The following is a 19,203-nucleotide window of genomic DNA, read 5'->3' on the forward strand; positions in this document are numbered from 1 at the left end:
TGCAGTACACCTGGAACCGACTGCCCCAGGGGTGGAAGCACAATCCCACCATCTGCCATGGACTGATCCAGGCTGCACTAGAAAAGGGTGAGGCTCCAGAACATCTGCAGTACATTGATGACATCACTGTGTGGGGGAACACCACAGCAGAAGTGTTTGAGAAAGGAGAGAAGATCATCCAGATTCTCCTGAAAGCTGGTTTTGCTATCAACAAGATCAAAGTCAAGGGACCTGCTCGAGAGATCCAGTTCCTGGGAGTGAAATGGCAAGATGGACAGTGTCAGATTCCCACTGAGGTCATCAACAAGATCATTGCGGTGTCTCCACCAGCCAACAAGAAGGAGCTTTCCTAAGTCCCACACGCTTTTGGAGGATGCATATTCCTGAGTACAGCCAGATTGTGAGTCCTCTCTATCTGGTTACCCGCAAAAAGAACAATTTCCAGTGGGGTCCTGAACAGCAACAAGTCTTTGCCCAGATTAAGCAGGAGATCGCTCATGCCGTAGCCCTTGGCCCAGTCAGGACAGGACTCAAAGTGAAGAATGTGCTCTACTCTGCAGCCGGGAGCCATGGCCTGTGCTTTGGCAGAAGGTGCCTGGTGAGACTCGAGGCCAACCACTGGGATTTTGGAGCCGAAGCTACAGAGAGTCTGAAGCCAACTGCACCCCAACAGAGAAGGAAATCTTGGCAGCCTATGAAGGAGTCCAAGCCGTCTCAGAGGTAATCGGCACTGAAGCACAACTCCTCCTGGCACCCCGACTACCGGTGCTGGGGTGGATGTTTAAAGCCGAGGTTCCCTCTACCCACCACGCCACCAATGCCACATGGAGCAAATGGATTGCTCTCATCACACAGCACGCCCGTATTGGAAAACTGAATCACCCTGGGATTTTGGAAATAATCACAAACTGGCCTGAAGGTGAAAACTTTGGTCTCGGTGATGAAGAAGAACAAGTGACACGCGCTGAAGAAGCTCCACTGTACAACCACTGCCACCAGAAGACACACGCTACACTCTTTTCACTGACGGTTCTTGTCACATTGTAGGGATGAAACAAAAGTGGAAAGCAGCCATATGGAGCCCCACACGGCAGGTTGCAGAAGCTACTGAAGGAGAAGGTGGGCCCACGACCCAGCTCTGAGGAGGAGGAGAGAGACTACACCTACAGAAGGATTCTGAAATCTTCCCAGGTTTCTCTCCACAGCGAGAGGTTTTATTATTTAGCATTATTATCCTTTTCCTGTGTGTTTGTTAAATAAATATTTTTTTATCTCTTTCACTTTCCTCCTGATGGCTTTTCTTGGTCTTAAAATCAAGAGTCAAACATGGTTAGAAGGAGAAAAGGGATTTTACCTTGGTATTTATTTTAAGGATCCTTAGGTCCACACGTCCAAGTCAAATGCACTGAAATGCACCCCACAATGCACCCCCAAAAGATGTGATATAATATTATAGGTGTTACTAATTAGCATATCTATCAAAAATTCCGCAAAGAGAGGCTTCAATGAGCCCCCCTCCCCAAGGAACCTTCCCCTGGTTGATTCTATCTTAGTTTCTGGCGTGTGTTCTGGAGAGGACCTTGGGGTCTGGGGCACACTGATCCCTAAATACAAAGCTTCTAAAATGTTTAATCTCTCAGCTTGACAAACAAGTCTAAGAATGTAGACAGAAAGCAGTAAGAATACAGAAGTTGTAAAAAAGGTATAACAAGGGTATAAAAGAAAAGGCAAAATATCTTCATGGCATCACTCCAAGGAAATTTTTTTTTCCCGAACCTGGTGGTGGGGGGGGTGGTTGTAACCTGCCTTCTATCAGAGGATATTTTCCTCCAAATTTGTCCAAACCAGCACAGGGTGGTCGAAGCTTTATGCCACAACAGGACTTGAAGGATCACTAATGCTGATTAAAAAGAGGCCCACATCTGTTATAGGACCACGAGTTTCCATCTCTTGCGTGTACTTGATGCTAAGTAATGCTCTGACTGTGAGGAATAGCTCTTTTAGAAAAATTGCAGTGATTGCAATGGTGGTTGTTTTTTCATTCAGGCTTAAATATAATGGATGCAGTCATCATGTAAAACCATGGATTTTCTCTGCAATGATGAATCACTCAGTCATGGAAAACTAAAACTTGTTCTGCACAAAAATTTACAACCAAAATGAATCAATAAAATAGCAGCAGAAATTTATGGAAGATTATAGACCAAGTTAAGATTGAAGCCATTATTGGACACAATGGACTGGTGATTTGGAAGAGCCAGCACGGATTTATCAAGGATAAATCAAGGTCTGACTAAGCTGGTTGATTTCTATGATGAAATGGCCAGTGATGTGATAAAAGTGGTGGCAGGGAAGGGGGCAAGAACTACCAGGAGAGGAGTATTGTGGTGTAACATCCGGGCAGACAGTATTCATACCTCACCTGCCTCAAGAATAACTTATCTTTTAAGTACAGTTACTCTCAGGAATCAGGCAGAATGCACAGCAGGGGCACAATCAAATAAATTATCTCTCAGGAAACCTGCTCTGGTTTCCTTGAACAAGGGTTGTAAGTAGATAAAGGGCTGCTCCAAAGTATACATAGCCCTGCCTGTGCTGTTAATAGCACTAAACTATAAATCTGAACAGTATTCTAAGCATAAATGATTCTTGAACACCCGGTTTACTCCATATATCCAAGGTATTATATTTTCTCTTCGTGAAAGTCCTTGGCTGGCTCTAGCAGATCTGAGCTGAATGGACTTTAGCCATAGACTGTGAAAATGAAACTTCCTAACAAAATGCATTGGAAACAGGGATATTTCCAAAGCTGGGGCACCACATTTTTAAACATCAGGAAGGTGTGAACCATTATAATCTAGACAAGGTCAGGAAAAAAAAAAAGATGCTTCACAAGAATGTACAAAAGGAACACACTTGTACGTCTTCTTCCTAATTAACTTTTGACCGCTGTGGATAAACATGGATTTTGGGACCTTTAACAGAGGGCAGAACTGGGAGGAGACAAGATTAAAACATTGGTTTGTGTTGGAAGTTAATGATTCTTCTACCAAGTACCAGCAGAGCTTTGCTTAAGGAGCGAATACTCTGACTTTTGAGCATTTATGTGATAGTATAACTGCTGTTGTTGTGGATGCAGAACCTAGGTAGGAACCTCTTTAATATTCTTTTTGTTTGTCTTGACTTTAAAATGTTGCCATTAGTGTTTGCAGCTATTGAACACGACCTGTGTACTACCAGTTGCATTTGCTGTAGTCGGTAACACCAGTGACAGTCCTGGCGAAAGTGTCATTGTTTTAATGATGGCATTATGCACCGTATGTGTGTCTCTGAACTGTAAGCATTGTATGTTGTGGACAATGCAAGCAGCATTGATGTCTGCACAGCTCTGTGATACTCACTTTTCATATTAGGTGAACTTAAAAGGTCTTGTTGTGATTGTATTTAAAAATCAGTGAGACAATTGGATTAGCACTGCAGTTAGTGTAAATCATTACAGTTCCATAAATTACTGGAGGAAATGTGGCTCTTGATTTGCCATTTGCTCTTCTACTGGGTGATGTCACAGTCCCTGAGAGTGTAACTGTGGTGATAATCAGCCCAAAGACTTAGACTGTCTTTGCTGGATTCTTAAAGGTCCTCAAACATCACTATATTTTTCTTTTATAAGAGTCTACAAAACCGGTAGCAAACTGGTGTCTTGACCTTTGTAAACTAATTACCTGTTATTCATGCTGAAGTTTTTTAACTTATGTTCTTATTTATTATAATTTGCATATAATTAGGGGGTATAAAACAAAGCTGGTTTTTTTTTTTTTTATCCAGTAAGGAATAGATCTACTGAATAGGCCCAGAATTAGGCCATGGCCCCTATAAGATCATGTCCCCTGAAGCACTGAATAAATCTGCACCTGTCCTTTGCAAGGGTGGCTGTATTCACTCTGCAATTGAATTGCAAGTTGCTGAATGATTTCCCATGATGTTGTGGAAGCTGTCTGCTCCCAGCAACACAAATAATCCAAACTGATTATTAGTTAAGACCCTTGATTTTTCCACACCCAAAGTCATTCTCAGAAGAGACTGTATTGAGCATAAAATCAAGTGAATTTGTCAAATGTCCTAAAAAGTGAACTGAGTGTTAAATTTCATCTGTCTGTACCACTTGGAAGTTTTTAGTGGATTTTTTTTTCTTTTTGCTTGTTTTTTGGGAAGAGGTTTGTTTTCTTCCCCTAAGAATAAAGACAGGTTAATTTTTGTTTGGGTTGATTGACTACCTTAACAATACCAATACCTTACTTGCCTGATCTTGTCTTTCTGCAAATGCAACTCTCTCAGATCCCTATTACAGAAGAGTGGCTTGTGCAGGCAAAGAATGGTAGTTTTAGAGAACTCATATTAGTGAAAGGGCACATTTGGTGCAGAAAGCTTCATACTTTTGCTTTCGTACTTCACACTTTTAACCAGACCCTTGATTTATTAAACATGGAAGAAAATGCTAATTGAAAAAAACTAAAATAGCAACTTTATCAATACTTAAAGTTATCGGGCTCAGCAGCTACTGTATGTTGGCATCAATTGTGAATTGACCTTTCATCTTTTTTTTCTAATGCTCTTGTGGCCTGGAATTTCCCCAGCCCTCATCTCATCCATCTCCAGCTGATATTGGTATAGGTCAGGGTCATCTGAGGGTAGGAGGAGACACTGCCAGCAGATTCTAAGTCATGCTGTACCTTTAAACCCTCAAAAAAAAAGCCACTTCTCCTGTCCTGTGACCTGCAATGATATTGGATATTATTGTAGCCATCAATGTATCATAATTACAAGGAGGTGTTTATATCTTCAGGTTACACAAAGACAGGTGAATTTCAGAGCACCAGATGCTCAAAAGTATTTGTGTACTAACTTTTCCTGAGCACCAGTAATTTTATTTCGTAACATTTTTTGTTGGTAGCTGTGCACTCTTGGAGAAATCCTTTCTCTGCTTCTTGTTCCTATCTATCTGAGTAGCCAAGGGGAAGGAGAAACTAATTTTTTTGGTCCTGATGCATGTGCTGACCCAGACTTACAGCACAGCCACAGAAGAGTTTGGGAAGTAGATATTAGCAGTGGGAAAGCAGATGGACCTTTTCCAGCATTGCAAAAGTTCATCCAACTTTTTTCAGCTGCATTCAAGCATATAAACCTCTCTTTGTGCGATTTGTTCCCCCTCTCTCTCTTTTTCACCCTTTTCTCAAATGAGGAGAGTATTGTGAAAGGTGAAACAAATCAGATCTTGTGAGCTGTGATTTCTGAGTTCTGACTTCAGGGCATTAATTTCAATTCTTTAATAGAATATGCAATACTCCTACTTGCAGATCTGAAGATTTGCAGATGAAGATTGCTTTTTTCAAGTGACCCATTTTTTTCCAAGGGGTTCTGCAGTGGCTTCTGGATCGTCCTTGAGAAATCTGTTCTGTTTGTAGTAGGAGTTGCACAAACAGGCAAGTGTTTTCATTCTTTAAATAAACTTTGCAAACAGATATATAACTTCCTCAACAGCTTTTCCCTGAAGTGTATTTTTTAGCTGTTATCCATCACTCAGATACAGAGTTTTAAAAAGCTGAGGAAAAAAAAAGAAATATTGACCTATTCATTGCAATAAACCAAAACACAACTTAATAACAAAACAAGGCTTTCAGCACTAAAACATTATGATGTATCAAAGGATGTATCATTGTCTATGGCTACAGGAAGTTTCTGAGGGAACTGGAGCACTTCTGCTGAACTGCTGAGTTGCAGATCATTTCATGCATCTGGGCATATAGACAGCACTCTGCAAACAGAAAGAGATCAGGGATACCCTGCGTATTATTGCAAGAGGAAAAAAAAACATGTAATATTCTTACAGGAGGCCAGTTAGCTGAAATAATAAATTGTTTTGTCACTAAGAATTGTTTCCAACAAGCCAGTGAAAAGGAATAAATTGGATGGCACAGTGCTGCTACAGATTTTACCAAATTGATGACTGAATTCTAAGCCACATGGCCTGCAAATTTAGAGCTTCCTAGGACTCCCTGTACTTCAGCACTGATGCTTTGTTGACCCTTGTACTTTATTTTTGGACAGAGACTTTGTCTCTTACTCCTCCATCAAAACTGCCTTTTTAGCATTAAAAGACAGGACAAGGTAGAAAGGGGGGTGCTCATGTCTCTTAAAAAAAAAGGTGTCAAAACTAGACACTTCGGGATTTAAACAAATACACACTTTGAAACATACAAGTCGTTGAGTCAAATAATTTTCCATAGAAAGGTTCAGTTTCAACATCTCCGCATTTTCCTATAATTAGTTTCACCAGATTCATCAGAGAGGTCCTTAAGCAACTCTATTTTGGCATACGTGCTTTTGTATTTATTACTGTTTTCTCTTGAGTTCAGATCACTCAGTAAAGAAATCAGTCATGACAGTGGAAACCAAACCCAGCAATGTCAATGACTCAAATCAGGAAGCAGAACCTGACCAGCTTTTGGATGATGAAGGCAACAAAATTCCACCAGTCAAAAAGATTTCCTCTCCCACTGGATTGAAGGTTTGGTGCCATAGCAATATCACCATGAATTACCATTGTTATCTGTTAAGAAATGTTGTTCAAGATGTGACATGCCAAATTCCTTCACTCCTGCTCCCCCTATCTTTTGTGGAACTGGATACGCACTAGAGGTACAGGGGATGGTCAGATCTTATCTTTTTTCTAAAGAAAGTAAAAATTCATGATCTACCATATTTACTCATAAGTTACTTCAAGTGGAAGACTTGAACGAGCCTCAATTAGGTGCCTACAATGCACTTGCCTGGAGGTTGCTGTCACCACCATTCTTGTAGGGTCAAAATAAGGCGAGGTGAACCATATTTCATCAAATGTTTTGTGGCTGACCTGAGGATTGCATTTTAAAACCCAAACTACCCCAGTAATTTTTGTTTGTGTTTTCATGCTTATCAGCAGTTTGTGATTGCAGCCAAACCCTCTGAGAGCACTGCTGGCATAAGGCACGAAGGGTGATTCTTGGATTTTTGCCAGTCAAGCTCAGGAAATATAGAACATGTCAGGAAAGACCCCACACTTGGAGATTTTTCTCTTCATCCCTAACAAAAAGAGAGTAAATATACCAATTTTCAAGCTTTTACTTCCCAGATTGGCTTCATTTCTTACAGTGGATAGTATTGCAATGTCTATACCTATATTTACTTTGTTTAGTTACCCAAGTTTCTGTTGTATTGGAACTCTTGCCCAGTGAGCAATAAGTCTATTTGGTTTTTAGACTATGTGGAAATAGCTGGATAATATTTAAACAAACTTAAACATTTTACCAAATAAATCTTTATTTGCAAAAGCCACAATGTGTGTTGGTGGAAGAAACAGTCAAACTACAAAGAGTATTAAGCTTTTCCTTGTGAGATATATGGTAAATAGGCAACATTTCAAAATATATCATATGACACGGAGATGAACTCAATCAGTCACTACCACATTCCTCATACTGATGTATCATAAAAACTTGCATAAAGCCTTTATTTTGATGCCATATGACTGAGCTAGAATCAGTTATGAATTGGCCTAAAATAAGGGACGCGTGACCCAACCAAAAAGTAATTTGGGTTAAGATGTAACTTTGCCACTGCAATTTGAGTAACAAATATATGTAATGATGGTGATTGTTCCACACAGCTTTAAATATATTTGATCCCTCTGTGACCAGTTTTCCTGCCTCTACCTCCCATTTTCTGTCTGAATCTTTCTCCAGATATTTCTGGCTGCTCTGTCATTCAGCTACTTCAGTAAAGCTTTGTGTGGTACGATAATGAAAAGCTCCATCACTCAGATTGAACGAAGGTTTGACCTGACGTCATCTACTGCAGGTTTCATCGACGGGAGCTTTGAGATGGGTAATGGACATTCCCTAACATGCAGAAAACTGCTCAGAGAAACATGAGACAGCATCTGGCACTAATTCTGGTTCATTACCTTGCAGGTAACCTGCTGGTGATTGCATTCGTAAGCTACTTTGGAGCTAAGCTTCATAGGCCAAAAGTAATAGCTGTGGGATGCTTTACTATGGCTTTGGGATGCTTTTTATCAGCAATGCCTCATTTCTTCACGGGATAGTAAGTACTAATCATGGTTAATTTGGGTAACCTAACATTGGAATTGCATTCTGCTTTCTGGTTTTTAAATGAAACTTGGTCTACATTTAGCCTTAGATTTCCAAAGGCCTGTAGAACCTCACTTCCATGTGCAATGAAGCACACGTGACACACACACACACATTACTATTGTGATGGTGACTGTTCATTTAAGAAATACAGCTCTTCTGAAGTGAAAGTTCAACTCCTGGAAAAAATGGGACAATCACAATGCTTTAGTTTCCACTCAGGCTTGTTCAGAAAGGAGGCAAAGAAGGAAATTATGCTAGAGCCTGCAGATAGATCAGTGCTGGTAGAACTCATACTAGGTTTTTTCCTGATCCAAATGCACATGCCTGGTTAAACTGATTTTCTGTATCTGGTTAATTTTTATTCATTTTCTGCAGGCTCAGAGAATTACTGCATTATACTTGTATGTGCTAATGTTTCTAGCCATAGCTTGGGCACAGGGATAGCTAATAGAGAAAGACATATTTCTGTTGATTTCTTAAATATATAGGAATATTTTTAGGTATACTAGTGCAAAAAGAAAACTGAGTAATGCTTTCTTTCATGTTAGTGGATCTTGCAGACTTTTCATCAGTTTTTCACTCTTTAAGACAGACCATGTATCATACTTGTCTATGCTAGGCAGCTCATGAACATGGGCCTGAAAATTTGTAGAACTGCTCTGCACTGTCTCTCCTGATGACTGCTCTTTGTTTCAACCTGAAAAATAAGCCTGCCTGGTCTGAGACAGGGCAGCTCCTTGAAGCAGAATGTGTGCTTTACCATGTTGTTCTGCCAAAGCTAATTGTACTTTGCCTCTCAGCAGCACTTGTTTCTGGGAAAGGGATCATGCTAAAGCAGCTGAACTGACCAAACGTATATCAAAGATGAAAAGGGGACCTTTGCTCAAACTCAAGACATTCTTCTTCTCCTTGGCTGTCAGGTCAACATGGGGAGTTTACTTGGACCTGGCCCTAAATTTAGACACCAAAAATTCAATCCCATCTGAAATACTTTCACAAGCCCTTTTGTATTTTCCAGCTTAAAATGTTATGCCTTCCAGACAGAGAATTCTAAGTCTTATTTGTTCTTCATTTTAGTATTTCAGTTTTCTAAAATGTTCTTAAATAATCTTGTTTGCTCCTTCAGTAGCACTTTGAATTGATATTTAATCAAAGACACGTTTCTCTTTAGGGAAACAGCAGCCAAATGGTTCCAGCCCTACCACACTGGTGTTTCCCCAGTGAGCACTGTTTCTAAACCTACTGTTGTGTGTTTGCAGCTACAAGTATGAGACATCACATACGGCTTCTTCAGCCAACTTAACCACCAGCATAAATCCCTGTTCCCTACATCAAGATGTGAATGACACTGTCCTGGAAGTTTCGCTATCAGGTAAGGAACTGTAAATGAAAGTACAAATACAGGAGCTTGTTTTATCCTTGGTTGCAAGGATTCAGTTACCCAGGACCTGGAGCTGGGGAGTGGAAGAAATAGGACATGAAACTGCACAGAGTTTAACAGAAATAAATGGAGATTCCTATTATCCTCCTTACAATATGGAATACAGCTGTTCTATGTGTTCCTTGTATGGGACACAGGTAGAGAATGAGCCAAGCTTTGCACCAGAAACCATCTCAAACTTCTCACATTAAAGATACATTATATATGCCAGGTAATATATTTATGAAAATATCAATAAGTTATGTTTTTTAATGAGCATTTTTTCTGATGGGTGATACTTACCTGTATTTTTAGAAATCAAATGCAATGGAGGAAGAAGAAAGTGTTATTAAAAGATCACGAAAAGTTATAATGGGGTTGACAGCATTTCATTTATCTTCCATAAGGAAAATGTTCTTAATGCCTTGAATTCTAAGCTATAATCATTTAATGCGCTACATTTCCTGTGATGTTTCACTGTTTCCCATTCAAATATTTTATTACAAAGGTGTTAACTCTCATCTGCAGGCTGTGAGAAGGAACCATCATCATATATGTGGATATATATCTTACTGGGAAACATGTTACGTGGGATTGGTGAGACACCAATAACACCACTGGGCATCTCTTATCTCGATGATTTTGCTAAAGAAGAGAATGTTCCTGTGTATGTAGGTAATCTCAACATGAAGTAAACTGAGAGAGTCATAGTATAACAGGTTGATCACCCTCTGCAGAAGACAACATCCAGCCATTAGAGGGTACTAGCATCTGCTTCATTGTATTTTCAGCATGTTTGCACACAATAGCCATGATGGGCCCAATGTTTGGTTTCCTGTTGGGATCTCTATGTGCGAAACTGTACGTGGATATTGGATTTGTGGATTTAGGTAAGCAAAAAGGAGGAACAGTGAAAGTAAGCTAATACTTGTTCATAAGAAGTTCATATAAACAGTTGCATATGTTCTCATTATATTAATTATATTCATATATTTTATATTTTAATTATATTTATTTAATTTTTTAAATTGTATAATTTATTAAAATTTTACTGAATTACTAAAAGCTTTTAGAGTGAAGACAGAATTAGACTGAGAGCATATTTTAGAACTGTCCTTTAAGACTAAAGGATTGTAATACACACTTAACTCTATTAGTACCAAGAACTCTCACAGAACCAAGATTTTTTTCTAAACTTGAATTTTAACAAAAAGATTCTGCTAGCGCAGTAGCTTTACAGTTTGGGGGAATTATCCACCCATTCCACTGAGTATTTTACATTATTTACATTTCACATAGTTTTTGCAGCACATTATACACTTTTTCCCACCCCTTGCTTATTCAGATGAAGTGAAAACGTGTGTAAGTATTGACATCTGCACAATGCCGGAGGGGACACGGCAATCCCTGTAAGTGGTGGCTGTGGTCCTTCATCCTGTTCCCTTTCAGTGATCTTGTTTTTCTAGCAGGACAGAGAAGTTTTCAGATGTTCAGAATCCTGTAGTTACACAGGTGAACTATTTTGTCTTTGCCTTCTGTTAAGCCAGTGTTTGATTTTATTTAAGAGTAAAGACAGTGAGCCAATTCCAGTCATGCTAGGAAAAGTCTTGTGAAACATGCCAGAATTAACAATCATGAAAATACAACCAGCTGCTCTCATCTGCCTTGCAATCCTTTTAAAGCCATGGCTAATTTCGCTGACACTGCAGAGAATGTCCAGTTGCTTGTTAGTAACCTACACAATTCAGGAGAGCAGAGGATGGTCTCAGGAGAAAGGTATCAGCCTAAAAAGCACACCACACTTGAGGCCTGTCTGCCACCCCTTTGGTTTCCCACGTGTTGGGTAAGGACCTTGGTGTTGCCATGTCTGCCACAAAACATCAGTCAGTAAAAGGTGTAGAATGGCAGATAAAATAGCACTGGACAAACAGGAATGGCTTCAAACCCAAAGAGAGTAAGTTTAGATTAGATGTGAGGAAGAAATTCTTCCCTGTGAGGATGGTAGGTCACAGGAACCAGTTGTCCAGAGAAGATTTGGATGCCCCATCCCTGGAAGTGTTCAAGGACAGGTTGGATGGGTCTCAGACCAACCTGGTGTACTGGAAGGTGTTTTGGAACAAGATGAGCTTTAGGGTACCTTCCAATCCAAAACAATCTGTGATTCTATAACACCATTCAGGGTATGATTCCTGATGCTTTCACTGCATGGATCTTCCCTCATTATTGTTGGAAGTCAGACACTATAAAATGTAGCTGTCATAGCAGACAAAGGTTGGGAAGGTTCAGCTTCTTCACTGGGGTAACTTGTGCCTGTTTCCCTCATTTCTAGGGAGCATCACTATCACCCCACAGGATTCCCGCTGGGTGGGAGCATGGTGGCTTGGCTTTTTAATAGGTGGAGCAACCAGTTTCCTATCTGCTATTCCATTTTGCTTCCTGCCAAAGAGTCTGAAAAAGCCAGAGAAAGCCAATAAGGACAAAACTTCACGTGGTCTCTTGGAAAACACGGGTTCCTCGAGGAATAAACTTTCTCCTGAAAAAACTGAGCCAAGGAAGTGGTCAGTAATGCTGAAAGGCAAGTGTTTCTCATGTTGAATAAATGTGAAAAGCAGTAGGCAAAACACACATAGGGAATGTAACAGTTCTGCAAAACATTTTGCCTCCCCTGCACTTCCATCTAAACCAGGCAGCTATCTCCAGGAAAGGAAAGATCCACCAAAAATTATTAGAAGTAAAAGGACTCTGAGGTTCTGCATGCATCACCTGCAATAAATCATCAACTGAGAGGCACCTACCTCTAAAATTTTGTGCTGGAAGAAATTTGAACAGTAGAAAAGTGTTTCTGTATTTGAATATAAAGGAAATAATAACGGCTCCTTTTGCAATATGGAAAGACAAATTATTCATCTGAGAGAGTTCATGGAAACTCTGAAGCATATTGGTACCTGATGAAAATACATCAGGCTTGAATAGCTCTGGTTGTGCAGTCCTTAGGCCACAAAAATGGTGGAAAGGTGATGGAAAGAGGTGACTTTGCTTCATTTGTCAAATTTTTTGTTTAGATCCCAGTGCAAGACACTGGATATCTCCACCAAGGCAGTTCTCACTTAGCCTTGAGCCTGTGATAATATTCATGCAAGCTGAACAAGTCTGTGCTGTGTGGAGCCCTTTAGTCTTCATGTACATATCTCAATAGAGCACCCAGGCCTTAACCTATACTTCTGTCTTCTTTTAGGATTCTCTTCCTGTATCTCAACCTCTGGTGTTTTTCAAGAACCTGATTTTGCTTTCAGATACCCTCATGCAAATGAAGATCAGTACAACCTGCACTTGGACAGCTGAGAGCAGAACCTTGCCCTAAGTTTTGCGGGTTACTCACCAGTAATTACGCCATGCATCTTTCAATGCCCACTCATATGTCCCTTTCTTTCAGGTTTCTATACCTCCCTGAAAAAAGTATTGGGTAATCGAATGTACTTTACGTTTTTGTGTTGCTCACTGTTACAGTTCAGTGGTTTTATTGGTTTCTTCACTTACAAACCAAAGTATATGGAACAGCAGTATGGACAATCTACATCCAAATCCAACTTTCTAATAGGTGAGTTACACCGTGCAAGGACTGCTTGTGCTGTAAGGAGTGCATGAGGAAAGGTTCTCGTGTGTTTTATCTGGAGCTGAATTCCTTGCAGAACAGGTTGAAGTAAATGGTGGTGTGACCTGAACCTGAATTATAAAAAACACAGGTTGTGTGCTTATGGGACCATAAGAAATTTTAAAATTATATTAACATTACATTGCATTGATACTATATTTATAGCAAGGGCACCCCAAATATGCAATGAGTGCTGTGGGGAAGTTTTAGTTGCTGAAGCATCTAACAAGTTCCTTGCAATGGAAGTGGGTTTGGAGGGTTAGGCACTTCAAAAACAGCATATGCAACCCAGGGGTTGGACTGAACACAAACCTTCCTGAAGTCATAACAGACCATGAAGCTGCCAGGGACAAACTAAGGACAGACTTTGGCTCTTAAGACCATAACAATTCTTTAATTCTAACATTCCCTTCTATAATCTCTTTCAGGAGTGACATCCTTACCTCCTGTGAGTCTTGGAATTTTCCTAGGAGGACTTATAATGAAAAAGTACAAAATGGGCATCATTAGTGCAACAAAGTTTTCATTTACCATGTCATTTTTGGCCTATGCCATCAGTTTATTGCACTTTTTTGTTGGCTGTGATAACTATGTGGTGGCAGGGATGACAGTGTCCTATGAAGGGTGAGTATAAAATAGAAAAGATTGTGGTTTTCTCCATAGTTCTCAAAAAATGTACTGTGACATCAAGGCTAAAAGAGAAACATGCTTTTGCAATACTTGAGAGAAAGTGAACACTGCCACATGTCATTGGGGTAGTTTTGTTGGTCAGCAGAGTGTCAGCGTGACAAAGCCCAATGCTGGTTAAAGATTAATTAGGAATTGCATCATTAGCAATGTAGGTTGTTTTGCTGGGGGAGGGTGGGGGTATTGCTGTGCAGTGTTTTCACTAAGAATGTAAATGGTGGACCAGGGAATATGCTTAGGGAGCACTGAGATGAAAAAATGGCAAGCTCATAAGCTTAACTTACCTAGAAAGGAGAAGATGAGGGAAGACATCCCTTTTTGCTCAATACACAAAGGAGGTCTGAAAGCAAAAGAGAATACTGCATTCTTCATATCCTCCATGAAAAGTTAGGCTAGGCTTTAACAGAGGAGTATTTTTTAACTACAGCGATCAGGAGATCTGGTTTCTGTCACTGGTGCATTTTTACCAACAGATAAAGATATTGTTGATAGGACTGTGGTAACTGTTGCTAGCTCTAAGTTCAATTAATTGACCTCTCCCTCCTTTCTCTTTTCTGTCTACACCTGTCAGTAAAATCAGTAGAAATGCTTTTATTTGTTTTAAAATTCTCTATAATCTAGTAATCACTTTAATATCAGTGCAAGTAGGATGGAATCTCAAACAGACCAATAGAGATGTAGATACTCAGCTGTGAAAACATGGCCTGGGCATATGAAGTGGGTTTCAGGACAGCAACGCTGTCACAGAGAAGGGACTTTGCTGACTTCAGCACTGAATTAAAAATTTCTTACACTTGTCTGAACTTAACTTCCAAGCAACCCCATTCCATACCACAAAAATTCCTTGTTTTCTGAGTGCAACTCTCACTGCAAATGTGCCTCCAATGTGTGGGATCCTGTGTGTGGAGCCAATGGAATCACCTATGTTTCAGCGTGTCTGGCTGGGTGCAAGACTTCCGAGGGACATGGAAAGAGCACAGTAAGACCCTGCTTTGGTTTCAGAGGTTTTCTACCAGCTTATTTTCCATGTAACATCAGGGACTAAGTAGGATAAAAAAACCAAAGTCAGTAAGGTATTTTTGATTTCTGGTTACAGAGAGCACAGAAAAGAGAGATGTCTCTGAGTTATTGCACATTAAGCAAAAAGTCCTACCTCCTTGTTGTAGATATTAACTTTAATCTTCTGTAGGTTGAAGACAAGAGGTAGAAACACACAAATCAGATAGGTTTCATGTTGCCTGAAGGTTGTCCATGCTTTGCCTTTCATAAACCTCATTTTGGCTGCCATAAGGTTTTACCTAACAGTAGAAGTACACTAAGATGGAGCAGAATCTTCCCTGATACTGATCATTAATGTTTAAGTATGAAAAATGGGTTAAGGAAAGGCAGCTTGTTTCCTCCATGTGAGACTCTGGGATGTCAGGATACTGCTTGTTTTTCTGGGTGAGTGATTTTTGCTTGCCATGGAATGCTGGAGGTAATGCCCATAGTCCCAGAGACAAAGCTCCAGTCATTGGGCTGTGCCATTTGCATGTTTCCTGATGCCAGGTGACCACTCCAGAACAGAAATGGTCTGGAGCTATCTCTTTACTCTGTTTTCTCTCCAACAGAATCCCCATTTCATGAGACACCTGCTTTGTGTCTTCCAGGTCTTCCATAACTGCAGATGTCTTGAAATCAACAGTTCATGGACAGGAAACAATTCTGCCACCTTGGGGCAATGTCCAAAAACTGATGATTGTTCGATGAAGTTCATTTATTACACAGTAATACAAGTCATAGGTGGCTTTTGTTATGCACTGGGAGCCACTCCTTCGTACATGATTATGTTCAGGTGAGTACAGCTGGCTGTGTACCAAAGGTGGAGGCTTTCTAGTGAGACTTTCAAAGTCATGTTTTTTTCTTCACATTAAGGAAAAAAGGACTTTCTTGCTCATCAGGAACTGTAGTGGTATGACAAGGAGTAATGGGTTCAAACTGAAAGAGAGAAAGTTTAGGTTAGAAGAAAGTCTTCCATGTGAGGGTGGTGAGGCCCCGGCACAGGTTGCCCAGAGAAGCTGAACACTTCCTGTCCCTGGAAGTGTTCAAGGCCAGCTTGGATGGGGCTCTGAGCAACCTGTTCTCGTGGAAGGTGTCCCTGCCCACAGCAGGATGGTTTTGGAGTAAGATGATCTTTAAGGTCCATTCCAAACCAAACCATTCTGTGGTTCTATGGTGGTGTAATCAGGTTTTCCAGAACATGTCCCTTTTTTCTGCTTGGATTTTTAAAGTGCCGTGCATTTGTCAGGATTTCTGGATGTGCAAGGAGATGGCAGAGGCTGGATATATAATGAATTCAAGATCAATGCCCATTTCTGATGCCTGGAGTGCAGTTCCCCACGAAACAGAGGAGCATATTGCCAGGAGGCTTTGTGCTGTCCAAGATGTGTCTTTGTACAGAGGAATTCTATTCAAGCACACAAAGATGCTGCACTAACCCTGCTACCTGCAACTCTTTTGTCTTAGGGCAATAGGATATTTCCCATTAAGTATTCCATCAAGTGAGAGAAATGTATGCCTGAGTGTGAAGGCAGTTGGAGAGCTTGTTTCAATAAGGTCGGGATAGACTCTGATTATGACTTGAAAACTTCACTTCCTTAATTATGCTTAGTGAATGGACTTGCCAGGAGCTTTTTGATGGAAATCAGTAGATTAATTCACCTTTTTCATACCACTTAACACACTTCAGCAGATGAAGGAAGCACTCTTCTTCCAAATCTTGGCTTTCCATCAACAAGAGTATTAAGTTCAGGTTATTTAATAGCAGTTTAATAGGCATGTCTAAGCTCTAAAGAGGCCAACACTTCTTACTTATCCATCTTTTTCCTTTTTTTCAGATGTGTTCAGCCAGAGCTCAAAGCTCTCGCAGTTGGTCTATACACACTCATTATGAGAATGCTGGGTAAGAGAAATCATTGCAGAGTCCAATCCACCTAGAGCCGCTCTTGCAGCTCATAATCACCACTAAGAAAATATAAAGCTGATTTCTAAGAAGATGTCTTTCCTGTGAAATCTTGTCACATTTTTGCTTGCCTCCCAGGTGGGATTCCAGCACCAGTTTATTTCGGTGCAGTGATCGACAAGACGTGCTTGAAATGGGGAAACACCAGCTGTGGGAAGCGAGGGGCTTGCAGGCTCTATGACTCCAATGCAAACAGGTGAAGCAAATTAGGGCACAAAACCCTCACTGTGGAAAGACATGCTTTGTTCTCTTACACTGTAGTGTGTGATCCACACAGAAACGCTGTGACTGACTCTGGGCTCAGCTTTAAGTCAGTCCAGAATTCCTGAAATTGAAAAATCTTAACATCAAATGTTAAGCTCTCAGTTTTTAGTCAGTTTTTATGTTGTGCAAAAGAAATTTAATATCCAGGACAGAGATGTCTGGAATGAGTTGTAATTTTTAATGTACTTAAAGCAAATTAAAAATACCTTGGACTTCAGGAGTTACCATAAACAGGAAAGTTACCCAAATTTACCTTATTTGCAGGTAGTTTGTTCACACTGATGAGAATGCTAACTTTGGGCATTGGCCACTTTTGAGAGAAAAGTCCATGCAAGAATATTGTACTGAGTAGCTGTAGGTGTTGGTGAAACCCAAACACTATCAGTCTCTTGGGGTAATGTTCCATAGATTTTTCTCAGTTTCACTCAAACGTCACCACTTCTGATGTGTTTTTTATTTTTACATACCTCAATATATTTCAAGCCCTAAAGAGCCTAAAGCCTTGAAGTGACCAAAAATCTTCCAAAAAGAAAGGAGGGGCCGGAGGGGGGGGGGGGGGGGGGAGGGGGAGAGAGATGATGGAATTTCACTTTGCAATTATCTTTCTGCAAGTAAAAATGTCCAGTTTGTGGTATCCTGCACAAAGAATGAGTTTTAATATCTTCCCCTAAGCTTTTTTTTTGTATATACTAGGACCTTAGCAGCCATTAAATTGATTTTCTTCAGTGTTTTTGAAAAATTCAATGGCCCAATCCTCTATGCTCTGTCCCACAGGTATGTCTTCCTTGGTTTAGCAGCAATTTTAAGAGGTCCTTCCTACTTGATTGGAATAATTTTTTATATATTGGTAAAGAAACACTTTCAAAATAAGAACTCCAGGCCTCTAGAGAATGGACAAGAAGATGCTGCTATGAATAAAGAAGACAATTGCAAGATCAAAGAACGTTTGCCAGGTTCTTCTGATGCGGAGAATGAATCCTCTATTTAGAAAGCAATTTAGACCAGTGGCATGTGAATCAGGTCAACTTCTTTCAGAAACACTATTCACAATGCTGTGAGTAACTAAATAATAAATAATAACACTGTAGAGAGAGTATAACTAATAGCAGAACTGCAAACAACAGCAATAAACACTAACAAACAAGTATGAAAGTGCCTTATGTGTACCTGATTACCAGTAACAGAATGAGTTCCACAAACTGAACCAAATTCTCAACAGACAAAGAAAAACCTCCCTTGGCAGTTCTGACAGAGCCAGTCTGCTGTTTTTAGTGGGGTCAGGTGCTGCCAGAACATCCACATGCCAAAGGCCCACAAAAAGTGATCCTGATCCTGTATGGAGATCCACGCAGTGGACTGACACTGGAGAGAGAAGCTCAAGGCTAAGAGCAACTTTCTGATTCCATCAAATTCAATCAGAATTCACAGTAAGCCAAAGCATTTAGCCAAACACCTCATCTAATTGCATCATTGCAACTGGTTTTCATCTCAAAATTAGCAAAAGCTGTATTTTTGCGAGAAGAATTTTATCTTACCTGAGCTGAAAAGGTTATACCTGATTAAAAATACAGAAATTTTTTCATGAAAACAATTTTTTTTTAAAAAAAAAAGCCTTATAGTGGGGGAATTTTATTTAAAAATACTTTTTTTTCTAGTTAAGTGATTCTGAAACACAAGAATTACCCGCGGCTGTGTTGCGATGCCACGCAGTGTCCGGCAGAGGGCACTCAAACGACGGCGTTTCCCCCAATGACTGTCGCAGCTATCGATTCGTTTTTCACACTCAGTTTTGGTTATTCCGGGACAGGTTCATCATCAGGCAGGAAAAACACTCATCCGTGTTTCCACACACCTTAAAATTCCCTCGGCGTGAGCCTTTAGCTCATATACTCAAAGCTGCTTTTGTTGGTTTTCTTTCACTGTACTCGCGTCACTTGGAGCTTGACAACTTGTTATTACTTTAAATAAAAAGATGAGCACTTGAGTAGCA

At 40.2% G+C, this 19,203-nt stretch overlaps 1 protein-coding gene across 3 annotated transcripts in view; it reads left to right on the forward strand.

Moving 5' to 3' along the window:
- Window positions 1-19,203, forward strand: part of SLCO1C1 (solute carrier organic anion transporter family member 1C1) — a 53,784-nt gene extending 34,581 nt beyond the window's left edge. For 2 of the 3 annotated variants that reach the window (XM_048301944.1, XM_048301945.1), the window contains one exon: window positions 5,355-5,477. In XM_048301944.1, coding sequence (XP_048157901.1) covers window positions 5,355-5,394 — 40 coding nt within the window. In that variant the 3' untranslated portion in view covers window positions 5,395-5,477. Of the gene's footprint in view, window positions 1-3,035; window positions 3,147-5,354; window positions 5,481-6,413; window positions 6,566-7,778; window positions 7,921-8,006; window positions 8,140-9,448; window positions 9,562-10,137; window positions 10,285-10,400; window positions 10,500-11,938; window positions 12,185-13,042; window positions 13,208-13,689; window positions 13,886-14,764; window positions 14,928-15,597; window positions 15,783-16,824; window positions 16,890-17,027; window positions 17,146-17,987 lie in introns of those variants that run through there. The other variant, XM_048301943.1, reaches the window with a different exon arrangement.

This window comes from Corvus hawaiiensis, chromosome 4, assembly GCF_020740725.1.
Source record: "Corvus hawaiiensis isolate bCorHaw1 chromosome 4, bCorHaw1.pri.cur, whole genome shotgun sequence".
Classification (NCBI taxonomy): domain Eukaryota; kingdom Metazoa; phylum Chordata; class Aves; order Passeriformes; family Corvidae; genus Corvus; species Corvus hawaiiensis.